General features: G+C 46.9%; 4 protein-coding genes across 4 annotated transcripts; 1 reads left to right on the forward strand and 3 right to left on the reverse strand.

Moving 5' to 3' along the window:
• Window positions 1-22: 22 nt before the first annotated feature.
• MT2 (Sphingolipid C9-methyltransferase 2) lies at window positions 23-2188 on the reverse strand. The gene is made up of 4 exons (XM_024466632.1): window positions 1982-2188; window positions 1413-1899; window positions 610-1361; window positions 23-560 (listed from the first exon to the last, which is right to left on the reverse strand). The coding sequence occupies exons 1-4, from the start codon at window positions 2099-2101 to the stop codon at window positions 360-362; spliced, it is 1560 nt and encodes a 519-aa protein (XP_024325552.1). The 5' UTR covers window positions 2102-2188; the 3' UTR covers window positions 23-359.
• An 810-nt stretch (window positions 2189-2998) lies between these two features.
• VC83_02984 (uncharacterized protein) lies at window positions 2999-4464 on the reverse strand (the record flags this gene model as incomplete). The annotated part of the gene is made up of 3 exons (XM_024466633.1): window positions 2999-4018; window positions 4075-4375; window positions 4433-4464. 3 exons carry the CDS (start codon window positions 4462-4464, stop codon window positions 2999-3001), a joined length of 1353 nt encoding a protein of 450 aa, XP_024325556.1.
• Window positions 4465-5370: 906 nt separating this feature from the next.
• REX3 (RNA exonuclease 3) lies at window positions 5371-7856 on the forward strand (the record flags this gene model as incomplete). Its single annotated transcript, XM_024466634.1, has 1 exon — window positions 5371-7856. The coding sequence occupies one exon, from the start codon at window positions 5371-5373 to the stop codon at window positions 7456-7458; it is 2088 nt and encodes a 695-aa protein (XP_024325557.1). The 3' UTR covers window positions 7459-7856.
• ERG12 (Mevalonate kinase) lies at window positions 7838-9614 on the reverse strand. The gene is made up of 2 exons (XM_024466635.1): window positions 9232-9614; window positions 7838-9178 (listed from the first exon to the last, which is right to left on the reverse strand). The coding sequence occupies exons 1-2, from the start codon at window positions 9544-9546 to the stop codon at window positions 7895-7897; spliced, it is 1599 nt and encodes a 532-aa protein (XP_024325554.1). The 5' UTR covers window positions 9547-9614; the 3' UTR covers window positions 7838-7894.
• Between the last annotated feature and the right edge of the window lie 12689 nt (window positions 9615-22303).

Genomic DNA, 22303 nt, shown 5'->3' on the forward strand with positions numbered 1-22303 from the left:
CAATTGTTATCAGGACAGGTTGGTCGCAATGTAATGGGGTAAATATATTTGGAGTCGTTTTACATTATCATTTTTAAACCAATTCATAACTTTCCATTTCCACCAGTCCATGGCACCGACTCGCATTTACGTAGCTAAATGATCATCGCCTTTTAAGTGTCCCAATACCTCCTTCTATTTGATTGCCATCATGAAACCCATGTTTCTCTTCATGCTAAATCGCTGGACATCTTTTAGCTATATCTAGATGGCATAAACAGTATAGTCCAAATACTGCGCCCATACTTTTGGGCTATTTGTGGTCGTCGCATCATACGTATCATACATGCCAATAAAAATATTTAGATGGCATTTCATACTTAGGCCTTGACACCATTGGCAGCAGCATTGGCCTTAATGTCTGCGCGGCCCTTGGCAAGAGCCGCAGTGAGAGCAAACTGGGTCGAAATGCCCTCCACACGGTGGGTCGAGTTGATGTTCTTGACCAGGGTGAGTTGGTAGCAGGTAGCACCTCCATCACGGGAGATGATGGTGGAGTAAGCAAGGAAGAACTCCCAGATCTAAATGGTTTATTAGTTGTTATTCTGTACACAGTGCAATATGACTTACCTTGAACCATCTGCTGCCGTACTTGGCCTCAACCTTGGAACGGTTTCCGAGCCAGTTCCTGTACCATCTCCACAGGGTCGCGGAGTAGTGGACACCAACGGTGTCGACAGACTTGACTTCAAAGCCGGCGCCCTCGAGGTTATCGACGAAGAATCCAAGCGGGGTAGAAGCATCAGCGCCTGGGAAGACGTATCTGTTCATGAAGAGACCCCACATAAGATCCTCGTACTGCCACGACTTGCGAAGTCCGGCAATTTGCAAGAAGAAAACTCCATCGTCATCAAGCATGTCATTAACTTGTCTCAAGAAAGACTTGAAGTGGCGAACACCGACGTGCTCAGCCATCTCGAGACAGGTGATCTTGTGGTACTTGCCCTCTGGAACAGGGATATCGCGGTAGTCCATGCAGAGGATTCTGCTTTGCTCTTCGGTGATACCAGCCTTGCGAAGACCGTTGTTTCCCCAAGCAGTTTGGTTACGGCCAAGAGTGATACCAGTTACTTGAGCGCCAAAGTTGACACTGGCAAACTTGGCCAGAGTTCCCCAGCCGCATCCAATATCAAGCATGCGCTCGTCCTTTTGAAGGTCAATCTTCTCGCAAACGATGGCAAGCTTGTTATCTTGGAGCTCCTCAAGGGTCTCCTCCTTGGTGATGTCGGAAATAATGCCAGAGGTGTAAATCATACGTGGGCCAAGGAACCATCCGTAGAAATCATCGCCTCTGTCATAGTGATCTCTGACTTGCTCCTCATCTGAAAAATATTAGTATATAGTATTACAGAAGTAGGAGCGCATAAACGAACCCTGCGAGCGAGTGTGCATAATGACCTCCGGTGCGAACTGGAAGAAGATGAACTTGAACAGGCTGATGGTGAAAGTGAAGCTGGCCCAGTCGGCACGGTACTCGAGGACCTCGAGGCAGTCACCGTTGAACTCGACATCGCCCTCAAAGTACATGTTGTGGAAAGTCTCAATGGGGATCTTTGTCCTCCCACGGTACTTGAGCTTATCGGCATCGTTCTTGAAGGTGAGGTAGTGCTCGATCGGGCGACCCGGCAGTCTCACTTTCTCATTTTTGCGAGGGCCGAGGGTCGAGTTGAGGTACCAGAAGGAAATCAGGAGCGGGATCGAGGTGAAAAGGCCGAAAAAAATCGTCGTCTTCAGACCGCCACCGACTTTCCAGGCCGTGTATGCGGGCACAATGAACAGCAGTGAGAACAGGGCGATGTTGGAAAAGCTTCCAGATCCAGGCCCGTCAGCAGGGAGAGGGGCATTCTTGATCGCAGGATACTACAATTTTGCAGTTAGTATGGCTCAACAAATACGCTCTGCAAACCAAGCTTCAGGAGAGCTCCTGGTGTGGTAGACTTACAGCCGTGGTTTTGACACCGCATTCCTCGAACTTCTCAAAGGTTGGTGTATGAACCTTTGGAGTTTCTATAAACTCAAAGTCGCTCTCGGAGCCATTGGCGCTTTTGGTTTCGGACGCCATGATGCCTTGTGAATCCCAAGTTGTTCCACAGAGGGGGAGGAAAGGTGACGGGAAATATATGGGATCGTGGACAGCTTGACAGGGTAACTAGCGAATGAGAGGGATAGGGATAGGAGGGGAATATACAGTTGGGGGTCATTAGCGGTCAGGGCTTGGAGCTCAAGAGGGTTTAGCGTGATGCCAAGGGCGGCCTTAGACCATGGGCCAAACTAAGGAGCCAAAAAAGGTCGAGAGAGAGCTAGGGGGTTTCACATGAACCTGCCAATCAAATCAAGTGCAACAACCAACAATTTATCGTCAGCATCAATGACATGTGCTCGACCAGCTTTTTACGCCTCTACCACCGCCGCGCGTTTGAGTGATATCACGTGGTATTGGTATGGTGAATGTTGACTGTACTGTACAGACTACTATATATAAGTTGTACTCGACAGATCTCATCATCAGTTCGACCTACCGCAATTGCACTCCAACATTCTGTGGCGCCAAGCAAGCAGATCCCCCTCGCTTTTGGCAGTGTTGAGGACTGTGTCTCGTTGACTTGCATAATACAGCCTGCATAAGTTAAGCTATTCAGGGGCTGTCCACCATGTCTCCACTTCACCGATAGAGATAGCATACGGGGTTCGGGGAATTGATACATACAGTGAGATCTGCTCAGCCTCCCCCGCAGTTTCGATCGTCTCCTGGTGAGTTCGTTTAAACGCCCCTGGGAGGAGTAGCAATAGAACACCCTCACCCGTCCAAACATATGAGACCGTCCTTTATCTACAACGCCTGCTATCAAGATCCAAATTCCAAGGTTGCAATATCAAATGCAAATTCCAAATCAAGTCGCTGAAATCGGCATAACCGGCCACGATTCGGCGCCAGCATAAAACCTAACCTTTACAATATCTACTCCATAAGAAATTCATCCAGCCAATGCCGCAGCACCACAAATCCCTCACTAAAGCCTTCCTTATCCCTTCGTACAATAATCGCAGCATGGCTATGTCGCTGCTTGTGAATATGCACAAAATACTTCCGCCAGCCCACACTATCCAGATTCCGGATGATAGTAAACTGCTCGGGGGCAAGGGCCAGAGTCGGCATCTCTTTGGGCGATGCGTCAGTACTCGGGTTGCCTGCTGTTGAAACCTTTGTGGTCGAACGAGACGGCTTCTCTGCGGCTTCATTCCCCATTAACGGTCGTCCGCTGGCCTCGGACTCATCCTCTGACGATCCAGCAGTGCTAGGGGTGGCGGAGAGGTACTGTTGGGTTTGAGCATTATTGAGGTTCCCATATGCATCTTCGACTGCCTCGCGGATGTCCAGCAGGAAGGGTGTCCGGTAGCTACTAGGGTCGATCCCAGCTTTGCCGGATTCATGCAGCCGTATCCTGCTGTTACTCAGTACCGTCTGGATGCCAGCGTAGGTGAGAAACGCGAGCGTGCCGATTGGGATGACTATTGTCAGGAGGGCGAAAATATGGAGGTTGCCGAAGAAAAAGGATGCGTCATGCTTGAGTTTGGAATAAAATGTTAGGATTTTGTTTTCCTTGGGCGAAAACGGCCGCGTTGGATCCAGAATCACCTCCTCGTATCCATCAAGGTACCCCACATCAACGGCCCTCAGGTCCACGAAAGGATCGATTTTGGAGATTCCAGTGGTGTAGAACGGTGCGGTTCTATCGTTGGTAATATTTGCATACAAGGAATGCCTTTTGAACCTCCGCAGTCCCGTAATGAAGATGGAATTTGGATCCGCCATAACCTCCAGTATGGGCCGGCCAGTCTCGCGGAAGTTGTCGACCATGAATAGTTGCGTCCCGGACATGGACAGCATTTGTGGCCCGAGCACATTAAAGATCTGACTTATCACAGCCCGGTTGGGAGATCTTACCCCGAGGTGGGGTGTTGCTATGGTGGTAAAGTTCTGACAGCTTAGTTAGCATGCTCGACGTCCTAAATTTGTAAGATTCTGGGAATTACAATTGCTTCAATGTCGTCGAAGAGGCCTCGGGATTCCAAGAGTCCAACGGTATACCGCGCTACGAGGCCGCCCAAGGAGTATCCGACCATGCTTAACTTCTTGACTCTCTGGCCGCTTTCCGAAAGCCGCTTCAGCTCCTCTTCAATCTCTTGACACACACGCTGCCCTCCAAGCTCAATGCCATCGTAGGTGAAGCTTCCGCTATTCCGCTTGGAGACCAGTATGTGGAGCTCGTCCTCGCTGTATTTCTCACGGAGCACCTTGGCGACGTTTTTGAGATGGTTGGGATTGCCCCAGAGGCTGTTGCAGCGGTTATGAGTTAGAATTGCCTTTACACAGCTTGTAGAAGAAGCGTACCCATGAACGAGGACACAGAGATGGTCTGCCATGGCTGGGTTGGCAGCCAGGGCCGGCGGAAAAGTTGGTGCTTGCGGTTTGTTCTATGAGATATTTCCTTGGTTTATTGACAAAAATTATATCAACTTTGGATAACGAGTGAATATTGCAGGTGGACTTTGGATAACGAATGAATATTGCAGGTGGACATTTAAAGCGGATGCGAAAATGACGACGCTACTGATGCAACCACCTTAACTCCGACGGATGACTGGGGTTAAGATCAAGGAGGGTTGTTTAAATTCTGATATAACAATATGCGTCTATATATAAAAGTAAATCAGATATAATAATGAAATCAATGTTATAACAACCCGGTTGTAGTTGGACTGCGTCGGTGAGATCAGATTTGTACGAGGGAGTACCTTGATATGTACTGTAAATCAACGACGCTCGCTAAACGCCAGCGACGACGACTTGCCACCGACAACTACGCCAGCCTGAGATGGAGAGGAGCTTCAATCAGGCTCAACAGTCTCCAGGCATTGTAGTGTGACTATTGAGTGAAGATGGACCTTTGATGGCTTAGCTCACTGTAACAATATCAGCTACATCCTCTCAACACCTGAGGCCCAAAGGGATCCATAATCTGCACATGGAGAGACCCCGTATATAAAACCTCAGTAAGTCTGTCAAGATGAATAAGAAAGCCGAGAGGGAAGCCTTTCTTACTCCTTCTCACCGGCTCAGCACCCGCTTTCCTATTCCCCATCCTACCCTTCACCCCAAGTCACGTGAAGCGACATGAATTACACAGATTTCTGACCCAGCACAACAGTTCTCAGATAGCCTGAGCCTACAAGCCAGATCATACCCGTTAAAGGCATATATATAAAGAGTCAACCTATGCCTTTGTTCTGCTTCTTACACGCCAAGTCTCGCCTTTCCCATCGGCGACCATGTTCACCTCAAAGGGCCTCTTCTCCAAGATAGACTGCCCCTACAGCGATCGCTGCTTGTTGCCAAAATGCCTCTTCGCACATCACAAACCACCAGCTATGAAGCCAGCGGAAAATATGCCAGCTGTGCCATCCCCAAAGCTACCATCAGAGAAGCAGGCCATCGCAGTGGCTGCTGAAGATGGACAGCGAAAACGAAGGAAGATAGGCCACGGAGATGTCGTGGAAACCAAGAGCTCTACTGCAAAGACAGAAGTCAAGCTGGCAGTGAAGGAGTCGAGCTCTAAATCTTCAGAAAAGCGCCCAATATCTCCACCACCTCCTCGCCGTACCAGTAGTCTCGCTCCTGGAAAGAAACCAGAAGAAATGTCCAAGACGGAACCAAAGGTCCCAGTCACTACAAAACCAGCTTTGAAAGCTGCTCCATCGGTCCCGAAACCAACGAAATCAGAGGCCCTAAACCCGCGCCTCCTGAAACACTCCCCAGCAACCCACGATCTCCGGACCAAACTCGTCAAGCTGCTCCATGACCAACTCGTCCGGCTCAACACCGAGCTTGCCAAAGAATCCCCCTCGGAGAAACCCCTCATCCTCACCACCCAGGAACTCATCACCATGGCCCTCGACATCGAAGAACAAGCCGCCAAAGACAAACCAGCCATCCACTCCAGCATCGTCAAGAACACCATAGTCCGGTACAAAAAAATGCCCCTCGCCGACTGGAAATCCGCGCGCCAAACCTCCATCGACGCCCAAGCCGCCGCATCCGCCCTAACCCCATCTACTAAACCCCCTCTCACGGCCCTAGCCCCAAAACCCCTAGCAACCGGCCTCCCCCCCCACCTCGAGCTCTCCCTCCTCCTCAAACTCCTCACCCCCCTCACCTCCCTCTCCGCACACGGCTACGTCAACTCCATCCCCTCCGCAGACTCCATCGCCACGGCCCAATCCGGGCTTGCCGCCGCTCAAGGCTGGGAAGTCTGCGATAGATGTAAGTCCCGTTTCCAAGTCTTCGCGGGCCGGCGAGAGTCAGACGGTCTCCTCACCTCGGGGGGTGCGTGTACGTATCACTGGGGAAAACCTTTCTTTCCCTCGCGCGCGGCGACGGATGTTAAGGGGTCGAAGCGCGAGAAGAGGTATCGGTGTTGTGGGCAGGCTATTGGGGATTCAGCCGGTTGCACCAAAGCAGCGACACACGTCTTTAAGGTCACTGAAGTTAAGCGCCTCGCTGCGCTGTTTAATTTCATCACCACACCCGAGAACGACCTCGCGGATGACGATGAACCGGTTTGCATCGATGGCGAAATGGGACACACAGTCCACGGCCTCGAACTCATCCGCCTAACCGCCACATCCTGGCCCACCGGCACCCCCCTCCTCGACATCCTCGTGCGTCCCCTCGGCGAGGTCCTAGACCTCAACACGCGCTGGTCCGGCGTCTCCGCCTCGCAACTCACTAACGCCCCCTCCCTCCCCTCCCCACTGGATCTTCCCTCCCCCAGCGATGCCGAAAAACTCAAAGGTACGAAAAGACTCCACGTCGTCGAGTCCCCTGAGGCTGCGAGGGAGCTGCTACTCCTGTTTTTGACGCCGAGGACGCCGGTTATTGGACACGGGCTGGAGAATGATTTGAATGCTGTCCGGCTCATTCACCCAACAGTCATAGATACGGCACTGCTATTTCCACACCAAGCGGGGCTACCATACCGGCATGCATTGCGTACGCTCGTCTCCCTGCATTTGGGGAGGACTATACAGGCTGGTGGGGGGATCGTAGCTGCTCCAGCTACAGCAGCTGCTGGCTCTACCTCCACACCTGCGGAAGAAGGCGCCGTAGCCCCAGGTCACGACAGCAAAGAAGACGCCAACGCCGCCGGGGACCTCGTCCGCTGGTCCGTCGGCCGCGAATGGGAGAAGATGAAGCGGGTTGGCTGGACGCTGGTAGATGAAAAATTAGTCCCGCCGGAGCGGATTAGTGAGGCGTTTTTGGAGGATCAGTTTGTGAAGGTTGGGGAGAAGGGGAAGGTTACGGATAAGAGAAGGAGAGGGGAGGAGGATGTGGAGGAGGAGGGAGAGGTTGTTGAGTGATGGGTTGTGCACGCGATGAGGAGGGGAGGGGGAGATCGCGACTAGATGTCCTGTATCTTCGTGGCATAATAGGGGATTCCGGATCGGAGCGTAGGAATGGAACTACCGTCCAGATATGTCGCAGCATGGTCGATGCATTGCCACATATTATCCTAGACATCTCTATCCACAACGTTTATTCCCAGTAGACAAAATATCAGATCTCTGCAAAGAAATTGCAAAGAACACTTCATTCAGAGCTGTGCCTTTAATCCGGTTTTTTGCATCCAACATCTCGAGGCGAAAAAAAAAAAAAAAATTGTAATTATTGTTTTGCTATGAGCTCGCGCTGCATTATAATCATTATTTACACATCTGTAAGACTGTTGATGCAACACCCCCCGAGATGCCTATTCCCCTCCCCCCCATTTTTTCCCATTAAGTTTAATTATTTCCCCTAATTCGCATCCACCCTCCAAAACTTCCAGCTCTCCCTCTCCCCATCCTTGCCATGCACACCCACCAGCCTCTCAACGCCATCATTACCCACCGCATTCAGGAACTTCTCCTGGTCGATCTCCACACCCCCCTCATCATCCTCGTCGGTCCCGTTTTTCAGGACCGCGGGCCAGAGAACGCCAACTCCATCGCCGCCGAGGGTTGTCTCGAACTTCCCGTATCCTTCATCGTCGAGGTCTTGCTCTAGCTGACGAAGCCTCTCTTTTGATATATCTGGCTTCAGAAGCGTGATGGCGCACCCCCCACCGCCGGCACCAGTGAGCTTTGTCCATCCAATGCCCGCATGGTCGACCAGCTCTCGTACTCTCTCGAGTCTCGGGTGCGAAACGCCCAAGGCAACGAGCAGACCATGATTGATAGTCATCATCTTGCCCAGATGCGCCTGCCCAACCTCTTCATCATCATCGTACTGCCCACTTGTAATCAGATTCGCCGCGCTGATGGTGACTTGATCGATCGCGTATAGGATTGCCCCGGTCACTTCGGGATGCACCTTCTTAAGATCGCCCACCTTGGCGACCTCGGCCTTGGTGGATTTGGGCTGCTTGGTATCGACTAAGAGGAGGGGTAGCTCTGGGAAGTTCCAGAGCGGAGTGACGACTGGTGGTTTGCTGTAGTCGGAGCGCTGGAAGACGACGGCCTTTCCTTGCGTCGCAACGGTGTTGTCGACGCCTGAAGGGTTGCCGTGAATGCACATCTCGCACACGAACGCCCATCTGTTTATTCTTTCCAATTGGAGGAGGGCTTCCGCCGCAGGTTGGTCCGGGTGAGGGCCAGAGAGTGTGCGTATCTGCAGAAGCAGAGCAGACGACAGGCAAACAGATATCGAGGCGCTGCTTCCCAGCCCTGCTCCTATTGGTAGAGTCGAACGGAGTGTATATAGACAGCCGTTGAATGACTGCGATCCCAGCGACAGGAAAATATATAAGAATGCTGACGCCGAATTTTGGTGCACCTTGCGAACTTCATCTGGTGCCCCTGGCGAGACGTTGGCAAGATGTGGTTTCATGGCAGCGACAAGCTCTGGGTCGAGCTCTGTCACCAGATCGTAGTAATGCTTCTTTTTGGAAGGGTGCGAAAATGTGCTCCATGGGAGATCATCGATGTCCCAGGTATGTGATAAATTGATGTCTGGGAATCGCAAAGAGATTGTTCGCCTCGATTTCGAAAGGGATGTCACGAGAAGGTATGAACGTAGAGAGATCGCAGCAGCTATAGCGGCCTGGTACGGAGTGTTAGAAAGATGTGTGTTTGCAGGAATAAGTTGAGACGAACCTTTCCATGTACCACGGCATGTTCTCCAAACACAATAACTTTTCCAGGTGCAGAAACAATGAAAGCAGGCATCATGGGAGACGAAGCCTTGCGGCCATGTGCCGTGCGAGTCTTGGGCTTCCCTCCATCGGCATTGATGTGTACATGTCGAACACCCTCTCCCAAGTCCTCGAGGTTGGAAGGCATATCGGAGGTAGGGGATAGCGAGGGAGTGCTGGAGGTGGGAGTAGTGATGATGTGACTAATTGAGCTAGATCCCGAGGAGTTTCTTCGCGGTCTGGTCTCTAAATATCTGGTAGAGTGGCTGTTCATCATCTCACAACCTGCATGGCGTGAAGGGAGGATGGGGATGGGGATGGGGATGAATCTTGGTTGTGGTTATATTATCTACTTTTTGGTAAAAGGTAAGGAAGGCAGGCTCGAATCGCGGGGGAATGGAATATCCGGTCATCTGATCTGCGGTCGGTGTGGTGGGTGGTTGGGGGTTCTGGGGGTTCTGGGGGTTCTGGGGGTTCTGGGGTTTCTAATTGGGGACTCGTCAATTGGCCCCAGCACATCCCAAGCCTCAGTGCGTGGCATTGGATTAATTACCTTGGGGGAGGCGGCCCTTTTTTCGGGACCATTGCTCTAATTAGAGAGGATTAATCGTATAAAAGAGTTTTGGACCGACTCCACACTGTCAATGCCTGCGTAATGTGGCTAGGAAAGGGCTTCGTAGTATGATATTTTACCGCCAAGCCCATAATGGTATGAAGACGCTTCTGACATAATCTGTATACTAAATTAGTATTAATAATACAGTATTATCTCGTTAAGTCGATGTAATTGGTCATGCATAAATATATCGAGTTATAGAAATATCGAGTTAGAAAGTGATCTGAAGTAGACCCGAAGTAGCCCCTCAGCTAAACCATCCATCCATCCAGGGTTAGCACAAATAATCATAATAATCATGACTAACGTACTTGATAAGTAAGCGGTCCATACAAGTAGGCGGTCCACTCCACACCCCACCAAAACCACCACTTTACAGACGCAAATACGATGTTATTCGAGACTGGTTCCGACTCGTACGAAATACGGTTGCAAAATATGGAATCCGGGACATGGATATCTATAACTTTGATGAGACGGGCTTTCAAATGGGTGTGATTTCGACCGCAAAAGTCATTACGGCCTCTGATCGTACGTCAGGGCCCGTAACAGTCCAACCTGGGAACCGCGAATGGACTACGGCTATTGAGTGTATTAATGCGGACGGTTGGCCACTTCCTCCGATGATTATACTTAAAGGCAAACTTCATATCTCTACCTGGTATACAGACGCTTTACCGTCTAATTGGGAAATTGCGGTTAGTGATAACGGCTCGACTACGGACCAATTAGGCCTTATCTGGCTTACAGATGTCTTCGAAAAACATACAAAGGATCGTAGGGAAGGAGTATATCGACTTCTTATTCTTGACGGACATGGAAGTCATATTACAGCCGAATTTGACTTGTTTTGCAAGATATTATTACTCTCTGTATGCCTCCGCATTCCTCGCATTTACTTCAACCTTCTGATGTAAGCTGTTTTGCGGTCCTAAAACAGTCATACGGGCGACAAATTGAAGATCTTATGCGGGCCGGAGTTAATCATATTGATAAGTCTGATTTCCTTCCAGCTCATTTTACGGCCCGTACGGAAGCTTTAACCTCACATACGATCCAGAACGTGTTCTCTCGAAGCTTAATACTCAATTACGGACCCTACTACTCCTCCGATTCTGTCTGTAGACGAACAAGCATCCTGGGTCCCTGAAACGCCACATAATATACAGGAGCTAGAATCTCAAGCCAAGGCATTGGAGACTTCGTACGGCGCCGTACAGCTGGTTCTTCTAGTCCTACAGACCGTGCAATTCAACAATTAGTCAAGGGTTGTCAAATAGCAATGCATTCCGCGGTCCTCCTTGCGGACGAAAATAAGAAGCTACAGGCTGTGAATAAGCATCAAAAGAAAAAGAGAGCCGTACGACGGTCTTATATTGCCACGGGAGGTGTTTTAACAGTTCAGGAGGGTTTAGATCGATCTGTACGGAGGTGTTGTTCATAAGTTTTGTGAGTGGGTCGGGCTAGGGCCCCCTGCGTAGGCTGGTTTGGCAATTCTGGCCAAAGTACCGATTCTCACGCGTCACGAACACTTGAGTGTGAGAGCAATCAATTCTGTAGAATAATGAGTAGAGTAGATACCTAAACCCCTATATAAAACTATACTATAAGCCTAGTACTCTGTGTGCATACCATTTGCAGCAATTACTGCTGCCATACGTGTAGGCATACTATTAAGGAGAGCATTAAGCTCAGCTTCTCCAACTTGCTCCCATGCTTCCTTAACAGCTACACGGAGCTGGTCGTAGGACATATGTTCTGGATGATTATCTTGTAGATAATTCTTCATAATATGCCACACCCGTTCAATTGGGTTGAGATCTGGTGAATACGGGGGCCATTCTATAGGGCAAATACCACGGGATCTCAACTCTTCATATGTTGCAGCTGCTCTATGACCTGGAGCTCCATCTTGCATCAATGTAAGGCCTGGGTATAGGCGTAGCCAGCCGTGGATTAGAGGGACAGTATGAGCCATATAGGACTCAGCTCCTATTTTCCCATATTCCTTCTCCCAAAATAGTATAGGACCCTTTCCAAGACCACCTGAGAAGCAGCCCCAGAACATCCAACCTCTAGGGATTGTTAGTAAATCCTATAGTAAATAGGAGTCTCTTACCTTCTCCGTTGTACTCTATCTACAACACATGTATCATCCCACATTTCCCCTGCTTTTCGAGTAACCCATGTACGAGTATGGCGGCCTCCCGTTACCCACGTCTCGTCAGTCCAAAGTATCCTATTCCAATCATTCCGTACCCAATCCTTATGTTCAATAGCCCATGAAAGTCGCTTTTGTCGATTTGTCTCTGAGATAATAGGCTTCCGCATAGCAATCCCTTAATAATTATTAGTCTATATAGTAGTAAAGTAGAGAGGGATACTGTAATGGTGGGTGCACCAGATATGAGAATCTAGCCACCCAAGGAAGGGATGAATTTACTAAGACAACACACTGTCTTAGGAAACAGAGCCAAAGGGTTGTAGCTTAGACTATTCCACAACGCAGCAATCAGGTGTATGATGTGGTGAAGTGGTTTAGACAAGTTGCAACAAATGTTGAGTCTGAGAACTCAGGGGTAAGTCAGAGGTTAGCACCTCACTGACTTTTCAAAAAACAGAGAATAACAAGATCAATGCTTGGAAGCTTGGAAAAGACGTAGAAGTATGTGCTAGTCGATTTACTGTATTGCCTGCTTGCCCTTTCTTAAGGAAAGGGCAATCCTATTTATGCCAAAGGAGTGTAGTTCTCTCATTTTCCATGACTTTCCATGACTAACCAGGCTTGGTAAATGTATTAGAAATCAAGTGCGACCCACAACTAGCTTGCTAATCATGTAGTGAACGTAAGAGAATCCCATAGAACCATCTCTTGGGTTCCTAGCCTATAGGAAGTGAAAAGGAGGTCCAAGGTCAGAGTACCTATAGACAAATTATGTCATAACTTAACCAATCTTGTGGGTAACTAAGGAGCGATGACGTGTAATGAATCATAGAGGGTTGTAGAAGCTTCTAGAGCTATCGTTCATGTTCCTAGGCCTCTAGTTGGTAGAGATATGCCATGTGGTAGTATTGGCCCACCCCCTTAAGGAGGAGATTTTCTTAATAACTTGTTCAATGAGTGTCCAAATGATATGCCGTGATGTATGTAGCATAAACAGATGTAGTAGAAGAGTTTGCAGCAATCGTTGAGTAGTATTGTTTCTGTTGTTGGTGTGATAAGCCAAGATATGTATGGTGACTTGTAGGTTTGAGGAGGAGATTTCTAAGTTTGCTCTTGAGTTTGATAGCAAACTGAGTGCAACGAATGTCAGTATGACATGATCCCCCTTTTAAGGACGTTTGTTGGCTGTCTGCTTGCCCTTTAGCCAGTTGGCTTTCTTAGAAAGAAATTCTAGAATGAGCTTAGATGCATTTTTTAGATTTCTCTTAGGCTCCCAAGTGTTGTCACTTGTAGGATAGCCTTTCCACTTAACGAGGAAGTAGTCCTGACCTCTAAGTGTCTTTTTGTCAAGGATAGACTCTACTTCATATTCTGGTTGATCCAAGATCAGAACAGGAGGTGGAGGAGACTGAAGTGGTCTTAAGGAACTTTCTTGTGCCTTAGACAAGAGAGATGCATGGAAGACATTATGGATAGTCCAAGTAGGTGGTAATGCAAGCTCGAAAGCATTCTTGCCAATAGTCCTTGTGATCTTAAAAGGTCCAAGTCTTTTAGTATCAAGTTTGTCTGAAGGTCTAGTAGTTGTGATATGTCTTCTAGACAAAAAGACTTGATCACCAACTTTGAATTGTGGTGCAACCACCCCCCTGTTAAAGGCCTGAGCCTGCTCGTCTTGTGCACGCTGTATTTGAACCTTGAGATAGTCCTGGAGGCCCTTAAGGTAGATGATTCTTTCAGTAGCAGAAGGGTTTTTGAAAATTTCAGGACAATTCAGTTCTGCCACTTCAAACCTAGGGTGATAACCATAGTTTGCATAGAAAGGTGTCTCTTTTGTGGTGTTAGAGACTGTGTTGTTGTAAGCAAATTCTGCAAGATGGAGAAGATCTGCCCAGTTGTCTTGAGCATAGTTTGTATAAATTCTTAGATATTGTTCAAGTACAGAGTTGACTCTCTCTGTCTGGCCATCTGTTTGAGGGTGATAAGCTGTAGAGAAGCGTTGTTCCATGTTTAAGAGTTTAGAGAACTCCTTAAAAAAGTTTGAAGTGAAAACTGCTCCCCTATCTGAGATCCAGTGTCCAGGAATTCCATGATATTTAAAGACCACCTTGAGGAATAGCCATGCAAGTTCAGAAGCTGTGATAGTCTCATTGCAAGGCTCAAAGTGTGCCATTTTTGTGAGCCTTTCTACCACCACAAGGATAGAGTCATAAGGGGTAGCACCCCCTTTTGGGATAGAAGGAGGCAACTTGACTATAAAGTCAATGGATATGGAGTCCCATGGGCGTTCTGGTATAGGTAGAGGCTGCAAGAGGCCATAGGGCTTTTGCCGTGTAGGTTTGTTCAAGTTGCAAGTAGTGCAAGAAGATATATAGTCTTGAAGAGTAGTCCTTAGACTAGGCCAGTAGAACTTTCTTGTTAGAAGTTCATAAGTTTTTGCAAAGCCAAAGTGCCCTGCAGCTGGAGCATCATGGAACTGCTGTAGGAGGTGTAGCTGTAATCGTTTATCCCTTGGGACATAGATATAGTTCTTGAATAAGAGAAGTCCATGCTGATTTTTTGAGAAATTCTGTAGTCCAACTTTCTCAAGAGAGGAACCTTTCTTCTGGAGGTATTCCAAAGTTCTTTTCGCAAAGGGATCATGGTTGTAAGCATCTTTGAATGCTTTAAGAAGTGTTGCTGAGGGTGTATAGTCTTTAAAGGTCTCTGGTTCCTGAGAAGAGGTAATGGGGGCAACTTGGTCTTGAGGGGATAAGTTTACCCCTAAGTCCTCTGTAGTACTAGGGTTGCTTAAAGATGCTGCTATAAGCTTTGCTGAGTCTAGCAGAGCCTTTGTATTGCTAGTTTTAGCAGAATCTTGGTAGTCATGTCTTCTTGAGAGGAGATCTGCTCTTTGATTCTTGGCCCCTGAGACATGTTTTATAACAAAGTCAAAACCTCCTAGTTGTTCAGACCACCTTGCTTGTCGTCTATTGAGCTGTTTAGTGGTTGTAAAGGTCAAGAGGTTTGAATGGTCACTGTAAATAGTGATAGGATAGTTTGCCCCTTCAAGGTAGCATCTCCAATGCTTTAGAGAACATACTATGGCAAGCAGTTCCTTGTCTGTAATGGGATAGTTTTGTTCAGCTGCTGATAGCTTTCTTGAGTAAAATGCCACAGGCTGTAGCTCTTCTTGTTTGTCTTTTGGAGCTTGGTATAAGATTCCAGAAATGGCAAAATCTGAGGCATCTGTCTCAAGAGTGGCAGGTTTCAAGGGGTTAAAGTGTAGTAACATTTTCCCTTCTTTAAATTCTCCTTTAAGAGCATCGAAAGCATCTTGCTGTGTCTTATCCCAGTGATACAAAGTGTCCTTGTGAAGTAATTGAGTAAGGGGTAAAGCCAAGGATGTATATCTTGGTATAAACCTCCTGTAATAGTTGGCAAACCCAAGGAAAGACTGAACCTCTTTAATGCTGGAAGGAATAGGCCACGTTTGTACTGCTTTTGTCTTTTCAGGGTCCATCTGAATGCCTTCTGTTGAAATTCTATGTCCTAAGAAATCAACTTGAGACATATGGAAAAGACATTTCTCAAGTTTGCAAAAGAGTTGTGCTTGAGATAGCTTCTCTAAGACTTGTCTAACATGTAGAACATGCTCTTGAGTGTCTAAAGAGTATATAAGAATGTCGTCTAAGTAGACAACAACAAAGATATCCAAGTAAGGTCTTAGAATATCATTCATGAGAGCTTGGAAAGAAGCAGGTGCATTGGCAAGCCCAAAAGGCATTACCTGGTATTCAAAATGACCATAGCGTGTTCTGAATGCTGTCTTCCACTCATCACCTTCCTTGATGCGTATCAGGTTATAAGCTCCCCTGAGATCTAACTTGGTAAAGATCCTTGCTGAAGAGAGCCTATCTATGAGCTCAGGGATAAGGGGTAAAGCATATCTGTTTTTAACAGTGACTGCATTAAGGCCCCTATAATCAACACAGAGACGCAAGGAGCCATCTTTCTTCTTGACAAAGAGAATGGGAGCTCCTGCTGGTGAGGAAGAAGGTCTGATAAAGCCAGAACTAAGGTTCTCATCTAGGTATTCTCTGAGAGTTTTCAGCTCTAATTCAGATAGAGAGTAGATAGGGCCGTAGGGAGGCATTGAGCCTTCTGTGAGTGGTATCTCATGGTCATAAGGCTGGTGCTTTGGCAGAATTGATGCCTTTGCCTTGTCAAAAAGATGTTGGTAGTCTTGGTATGCTAAAGGCAAAATGACCTCCTGAGATGATTTCTCCAAATCTGAAGTAGCTGCTATCTCCAGGACAGGTTGGAAAGGTTTAACCCATATCAGAGATGATATATCGTCCATAGTTTGGTCAAAATCCTTGATCTGGGACAAGTTTGAGTCTTGGACCTGAATAGGGGTAACTGAGGCTTGAAGGGTTTTTTCAGTATTGAGCTCAGGATTTGAGCTAAACCCAAGCGATAAATGCTTCCAATTGATAGTTGGATCATGCCTTTGAAGCCATGGAAGACCTAGGATAACTGGGTACTTCATTGGTATAACATCTAAAGAGATGGTGTCTGAAAATGTTGATTTTCCTAGGGGAATCTCAAGTTTGAGTACTGGGGTGTTGCAGGTAATGGAACCTGAACTGATAGGAGTTCCATCAATGACTCGGAGCAACTCTGGAGTGCGTTTGGGAATTGTAGGTAACTGGTGTGTCAAGATGAGGTCTTGAGATATAAAGTTGCCTGTTGCCCCTGAGTCTATCATAGCCCTTGTAGACAACACCTGTTGTTTGAAATGGAGTTGAATAGGGATTAACAGGTGTGTGAGACTCTGAGAAAGCACCATCGACACATCTTTGTTGTCTAGGGGAGAAGTTATAGTCTCAGTTGAAGTTGTGCCTGCTAGGGATTTTTCAAGTTTTTCAGGAATAGCAGTTGTGACTGTGTCTGAGGCTGCTATATGTTTTGAATCAGCACTCCCCCGTGCTGAATAGCACTCCTGAATTCTGTGTCCCCCTTTGCCACAGTATAAACAAAGGTTGTTGTCCATTCTGTGTTTTCTTTCTTGAGGGGTAAGTTTACCCCTTTTCAGTTTTTGAGGGTATCCTGTAGGCTGAGGTGCTGGATTTGCTGTAGGTCTCTTTATAGAGGCGTCTAAGTCCATAGGTTCAGGTGCTGAGTCCTTAGCAGTTGGTGTAGAGGTGTAATTGTTGAAATTTCTTGTTGGATGCCAGTCTTGGTTCTTCTCCTTTCTTCTTTCAAAAAGCCTATCATCAAGTCTGACAGCTTTCTCTATAAGCGTTTGAAGTGTTGTAGGGCGTTCTTCTTTGCTGAGTTCATCCTTAATAGAGCTCTTGAGCCCTTGGTAGTAAGTGAAGACTAAGGCTTCTTCATTCCAAGTCAAGTGAGAAGTGATTCTCCTAAATTCTGTTGTATACTGAGCAGCAGAGGTCTTTTGACATAGCTTCTGTAGCTCTCTTTCTGCTGTAGCAGTTTCGTTGATGTCTCCAAAGGTCCTGGTAAGTTCCTCTTGAAACTGGTCATAAGAGGTAATCAAAGGTGTAGTGGTATTTTGGTTGTTGCCACTAAGTCTTCTAAGATATGGCTCAAAGAAGTTGAATGCAGATCCACGGAGGTAGCTGGCAGCGAAATAGATCTTCTGAATGTCTGAGGTGAACTGATGAGGCCTGAGGGTGAAGTAGATGTCCAGTTGCATAAGAAATCCCTTCAACTTCCTCCTGTCTCCATGGTATAAATCTGGTGTTGAAGATTGTGTTGCTGAAGTGTTGGCTTGAAAGGTGTTTTCCAAATTCTCAAGTTTGTTTGCTATAGTTTGTATAAAGGCAAACAGTTGTTGCATCTGCTGTTCAGCAGTAGTTGTAGGAGCTTGGTCGTCCTCCATTGTAGTATCGAAGTGCTGCTATAGAAATAGTTGAAGCTTGAAGCAGGCAAGGTGTAATGGTGGGTGCACCAGATATGAGAATCTAGCCACCCAAGGAAGGGATGAATTTACTAAGACAACACACTGTCTTAGGAAACAGAGCCAAAGGGTCGTAGCTTAGACTATTCCACAACGCAGCAATCAGGTGTATGATGTGGTGAAGTGGTTTAGACAAGTTGCAACAAATGTTGAGTCTGAGAACTCAGGGGTAAGTCAGAGGTTAGCACCTCACTGACTTTTCAAAAAACAGAGAATAACAAGATCAATGCTTGGAAGCTTGGAAAAGACGTAGAAGTATGTGCTAGTCGATTTACTGTATTGCCTGCTTGCCCTTTCTTAAGGAAAGGGCAATCCTATTTATGCCAAAGGAGTGTAGTTCTCTCATTTTCCATGACTTTCCATGACTAACCAGGCTTGGTAAATGTATTAGAAATCAAGTGCGACCCACAACTAGCTTGCTAATCATGTAGTGAACGTAAGAGAATCCCATAGAACCATCTCTTGGGTTCCTAGCCTATAGGAAGTGAAAAGGAGGTCCAAGGTCAGAGTACCTATAGACAAATTATGTCATAACTTAACCAATCTTGTGGGTAACTAAGGAGCGATGACGTGTAATGAATCATAGAGGGTTGTAGAAGCTTTTGGAGCTATCGTTCATGTTCCTAGGCCTCTAGTTGGTAGAGATATGCCATGTGGTAGTATTGGCCCACCCCCTTAAGGAGGAGATTTTCTTAATAACTTGTTCAATGAGTGTCCAAATGATATGCCGTGATGTATGTAGCATAAACAGATGTAGTAGAAGAGTTTGCAGCAATCGTTGAGTAGTATTGCTTCTGTTGTTGGTTGATAAGCCAAGATATGTATGGTGACTTGTAGGTTTGAGGAGGAGATTTCTAAGTTTGCTCTTGAGTTTGATAGCAAACTGAGTGCAATGAATGTCAGTATGACAGATACTTACGTCAATTATAGCCTCTCACAGACAGAGCGCGGGTTAGGACAAGCCGTGAGCATGGAATATTAAGAATGCGTATTATATTTGTATATGGCATACGCCTATTCGTGCGAGATGAGGCTATAAACTCAATAACCTCTTGAACTTGCTCATCGGATAGGATAAGTGGCCTACCCGAATGCTTCTTCAGAGTTGGAGGGCCCTGGCAAGCATACCAAGCCTGCCGTTCCGTGCAGCCAATATAGGCTGCAATTTTTTGGAACTCCCAATCTAGGGAGCGTAGTAGTGCGCAACGAAGCCGCTCATCGCGAGTAAGATGAGGCATTGTAGTTATTGAAAGAGTATGAATTTCCTACATATAAAATACAATAGTAGGAATTTTGACGCGTTAAAAAGGTACAAACAAGCCTACGCGTACCCATGCTCCAACCCATGCCCAACCCCCGGTCATCTCATGACCCACTCACAAAACTTATGAACAACACCTCCGTAACTACAAATATCAAGCCCGTAGAGCAATCTATGGGTGGGGTTGAGGAGCGACGGATCCGTGCGCCACGGATGTGTAGTGTTTGCAGGTCTCTTAACATACGGCCCGTACGTGCCTGGAACGAGTTATTTCTTCTTAGTTTAATTTAATAATAATAATTTTAATTGGTTGTTGAATAATTGGTCTGTAAAGTGGTGGTTTTGGTGGGATGTGGACCGCCTACTTGTATGGACCGCTTACTTATCAATTACGTTAGTTAACGTATTCCACCAGTAAGCCGGTAACACGCGTAAGCCGGTAATCGCGTCGAAAATCAACCCACAAACCATCCGTAAATTACAAAATGAATTGAATTGAATTGAATTGATTACTTTGGAATTGAATTAATTACAATTAAGCTTCTGAGGGCATACTCGAGCATTATGCTCAAGTGATGAACATATACTGCACCTAGGGGGTGCGCGTATTCGTGGCTCTTGCAGAATGCTCGTTAGCTCCTCAACATGCTGAATATCAACCATTTGGGAGCGATTCAACCCTTCTTGAACTGTAAGAACTCCTCCTGTAGCTATATATGACCTCCGCTTTACTCTCTTCTTCTTCTGCCTCTCGTTTTCGGCCCGTAATTGGCGGTTCTCCTCCGTAAGAAGCACAGCACTATGCATAGCCATTTGACAACCCTTGACTAGTTGATTAAGTGCAACCTCTGTAGGACTTGGTGGACTATGCGTACGACGTTGAATGTACTCCTTAATCGTTTGTGTTTGACGCTCAAGCTCTCGAATATTATGCGGAGTCTCAGGGTTCCAAGGAGAGCTTTGCGGATGGTTTATAGGTGGAGTTGGTGTCCGTAAAGTAATATGAAGCTTTTCAAGTACGTAACTTGGATTGTACGGAACAAGCCCAGCAGCCATGAAGCTATTTCGAATATTGTTTGTATTTAGAGCCTCTAGTCGAGTACTTAAATAAGCTCTAAGGAAGTCGGGCTTGTCGATATGGTTAAGACCATTACGCATAAGGTTTTCAATCTGCCGTCCGTAAATCCGTTTTACAGCTGCAAAGCAACCAACATCTAAAGGCTGTAATAGGTGTGACGAATGCGGCGGCATACAAAGCGTAATAATTGAGTGTTCCTTGCAGAATAAGTCGAATTCAGGAGTACTGTGGCTTCCATGACCATCTAGAATTAGGAGTCTGTATACTCCTTTCGTACGATCTCTTGTATGCTTCTCAAATACCTCCGTAAGCCATGTAAAGCCAAGGGTATCGTTCGTCCAACCGTTTTCACTAACACCAATCATCCAATTCGGTGGAAGAGACTTAGTGTACCAAGTGGATTGATGAAGCTTCCCTTCGAATATCACCATTGGAGGCGTGCTCCAACCATCTGTGCAAATGCCCTCAATAACTGTTACCCACTCCCGATTCCCTGGCTGGAGAGTAACTGGCTTTCCAGCTCTTTCAGACCCGCAAACCACTCTTGCGGTTGTGATCACTCCCATCTGGAATCCCGTTTCATCGAAGTTATATATATCATCATCCGTAATCCCATATTTCGCCCGTATATTCTCCACAAGTTGAAACCAGGCTCGAATGATAGTAGGATCTTCACATTTCGCTCGCTGATAGTCATATTTACGATTAAATCGTGATTGTAAGGTTTCGTGACGTCGTACGAACTTATAGACCCAATTCTGGCCAACTGTAAGATCTTGATGGTCCGTAGCCGTTAAAGTCGAGCTCCGTTTGTCGCGTCTTTCAAGGAGTAAATTGGCCATTTGTCGTACGGTATTAACTCGAGGTGCTAGACCACACTCATCCATTGATAGGATCCAATTTATAAGGCTAGATTCCTCAGTCTCTGTGAGTTTGCGGTGTACGGATCGTAACTCGGTCTTCGGAGCGCGACCGTGAAGACGATCGCTAGCAGTTGAATAAGGTACTCCGTACACCTTCGTAGCGGCTCTAAGGCTCTTAAATTGGCCTTTACGGAAGGCTTGAATAGCTAGGAGTATTCTCCCTTCTTTTGAAGCTAACTGAGAGCTCTGATGTTGAGACATATTGTATAGTTTACAGGTTTACGGATGGTTTGTGGGTTGATTTTCGATGCGATTACCGGCTTACGGGTGTTACCGGCTTACTGGTGGAATACGTTATTCGAATAGTCAAATATTACATAAGCATGATTATCACATGATGTTAGAATCACATGGCCTAAGTAATTATCTATAACATATTACATTATACCGAACCCTTGCAGCTTTGATTGGCTACAAAATGGCAAAATTCGTGATTGGTTAATGTCTTTCTTAGGCCCACTTCTTACCTCTCTAGGCCTACGGTGCAGGGTTTTCTTCTACTCTCCGCTTTACCCCTTGGTTTTATGGGTTAAGCCAGCTGTCCGTAGCTTACCGTAAACGTTACCGTAACTATTCTAATATGGTTATACCCCCTAAATCTAGCCACAAATACATATTACTGTCCTTACTTTCGTGGTTTTATGTGATATGAGTTCATCGCCTCCAATTCGGTGTTCTCACTGTGGTACGTTCCGGGAGTCAACGCTCTTTCGGACGAATCGCCTTGGTCGCCGGTACGCAACCTGCTCTCTCTGCTCTAATTCTCGAACTTCTCGCCGTAGAGTCCAGCCAAATAGTAGGGCTTCACCACCTACAGTATAATTGCCCCTTATATTGTGTGGCTGCTAGCTTACTGCCCTTATATAGGTTCCTACGGACGCTCTGCCGCAACGCCGCGGCCGCGGTCGTCCTCGACGGCAGCCTCCTACATCCCTACCAGCACGCCCTATTGCTCCACACGGTACGCAGTCTACGCCTACGGATGACCATATTCCGCCTCGCCCTACTAAGCCACCTGGTTTCCTCTCTC

The sequence above is a fragment of the Pseudogymnoascus destructans genome (assembly GCF_001641265.1).
Source record: "Pseudogymnoascus destructans isolate 20631-21 unplaced genomic scaffold scaffold_7, whole genome shotgun sequence".
NCBI lineage: Eukaryota > Fungi > Ascomycota > Leotiomycetes > Thelebolales > Thelebolaceae > Pseudogymnoascus > Pseudogymnoascus destructans.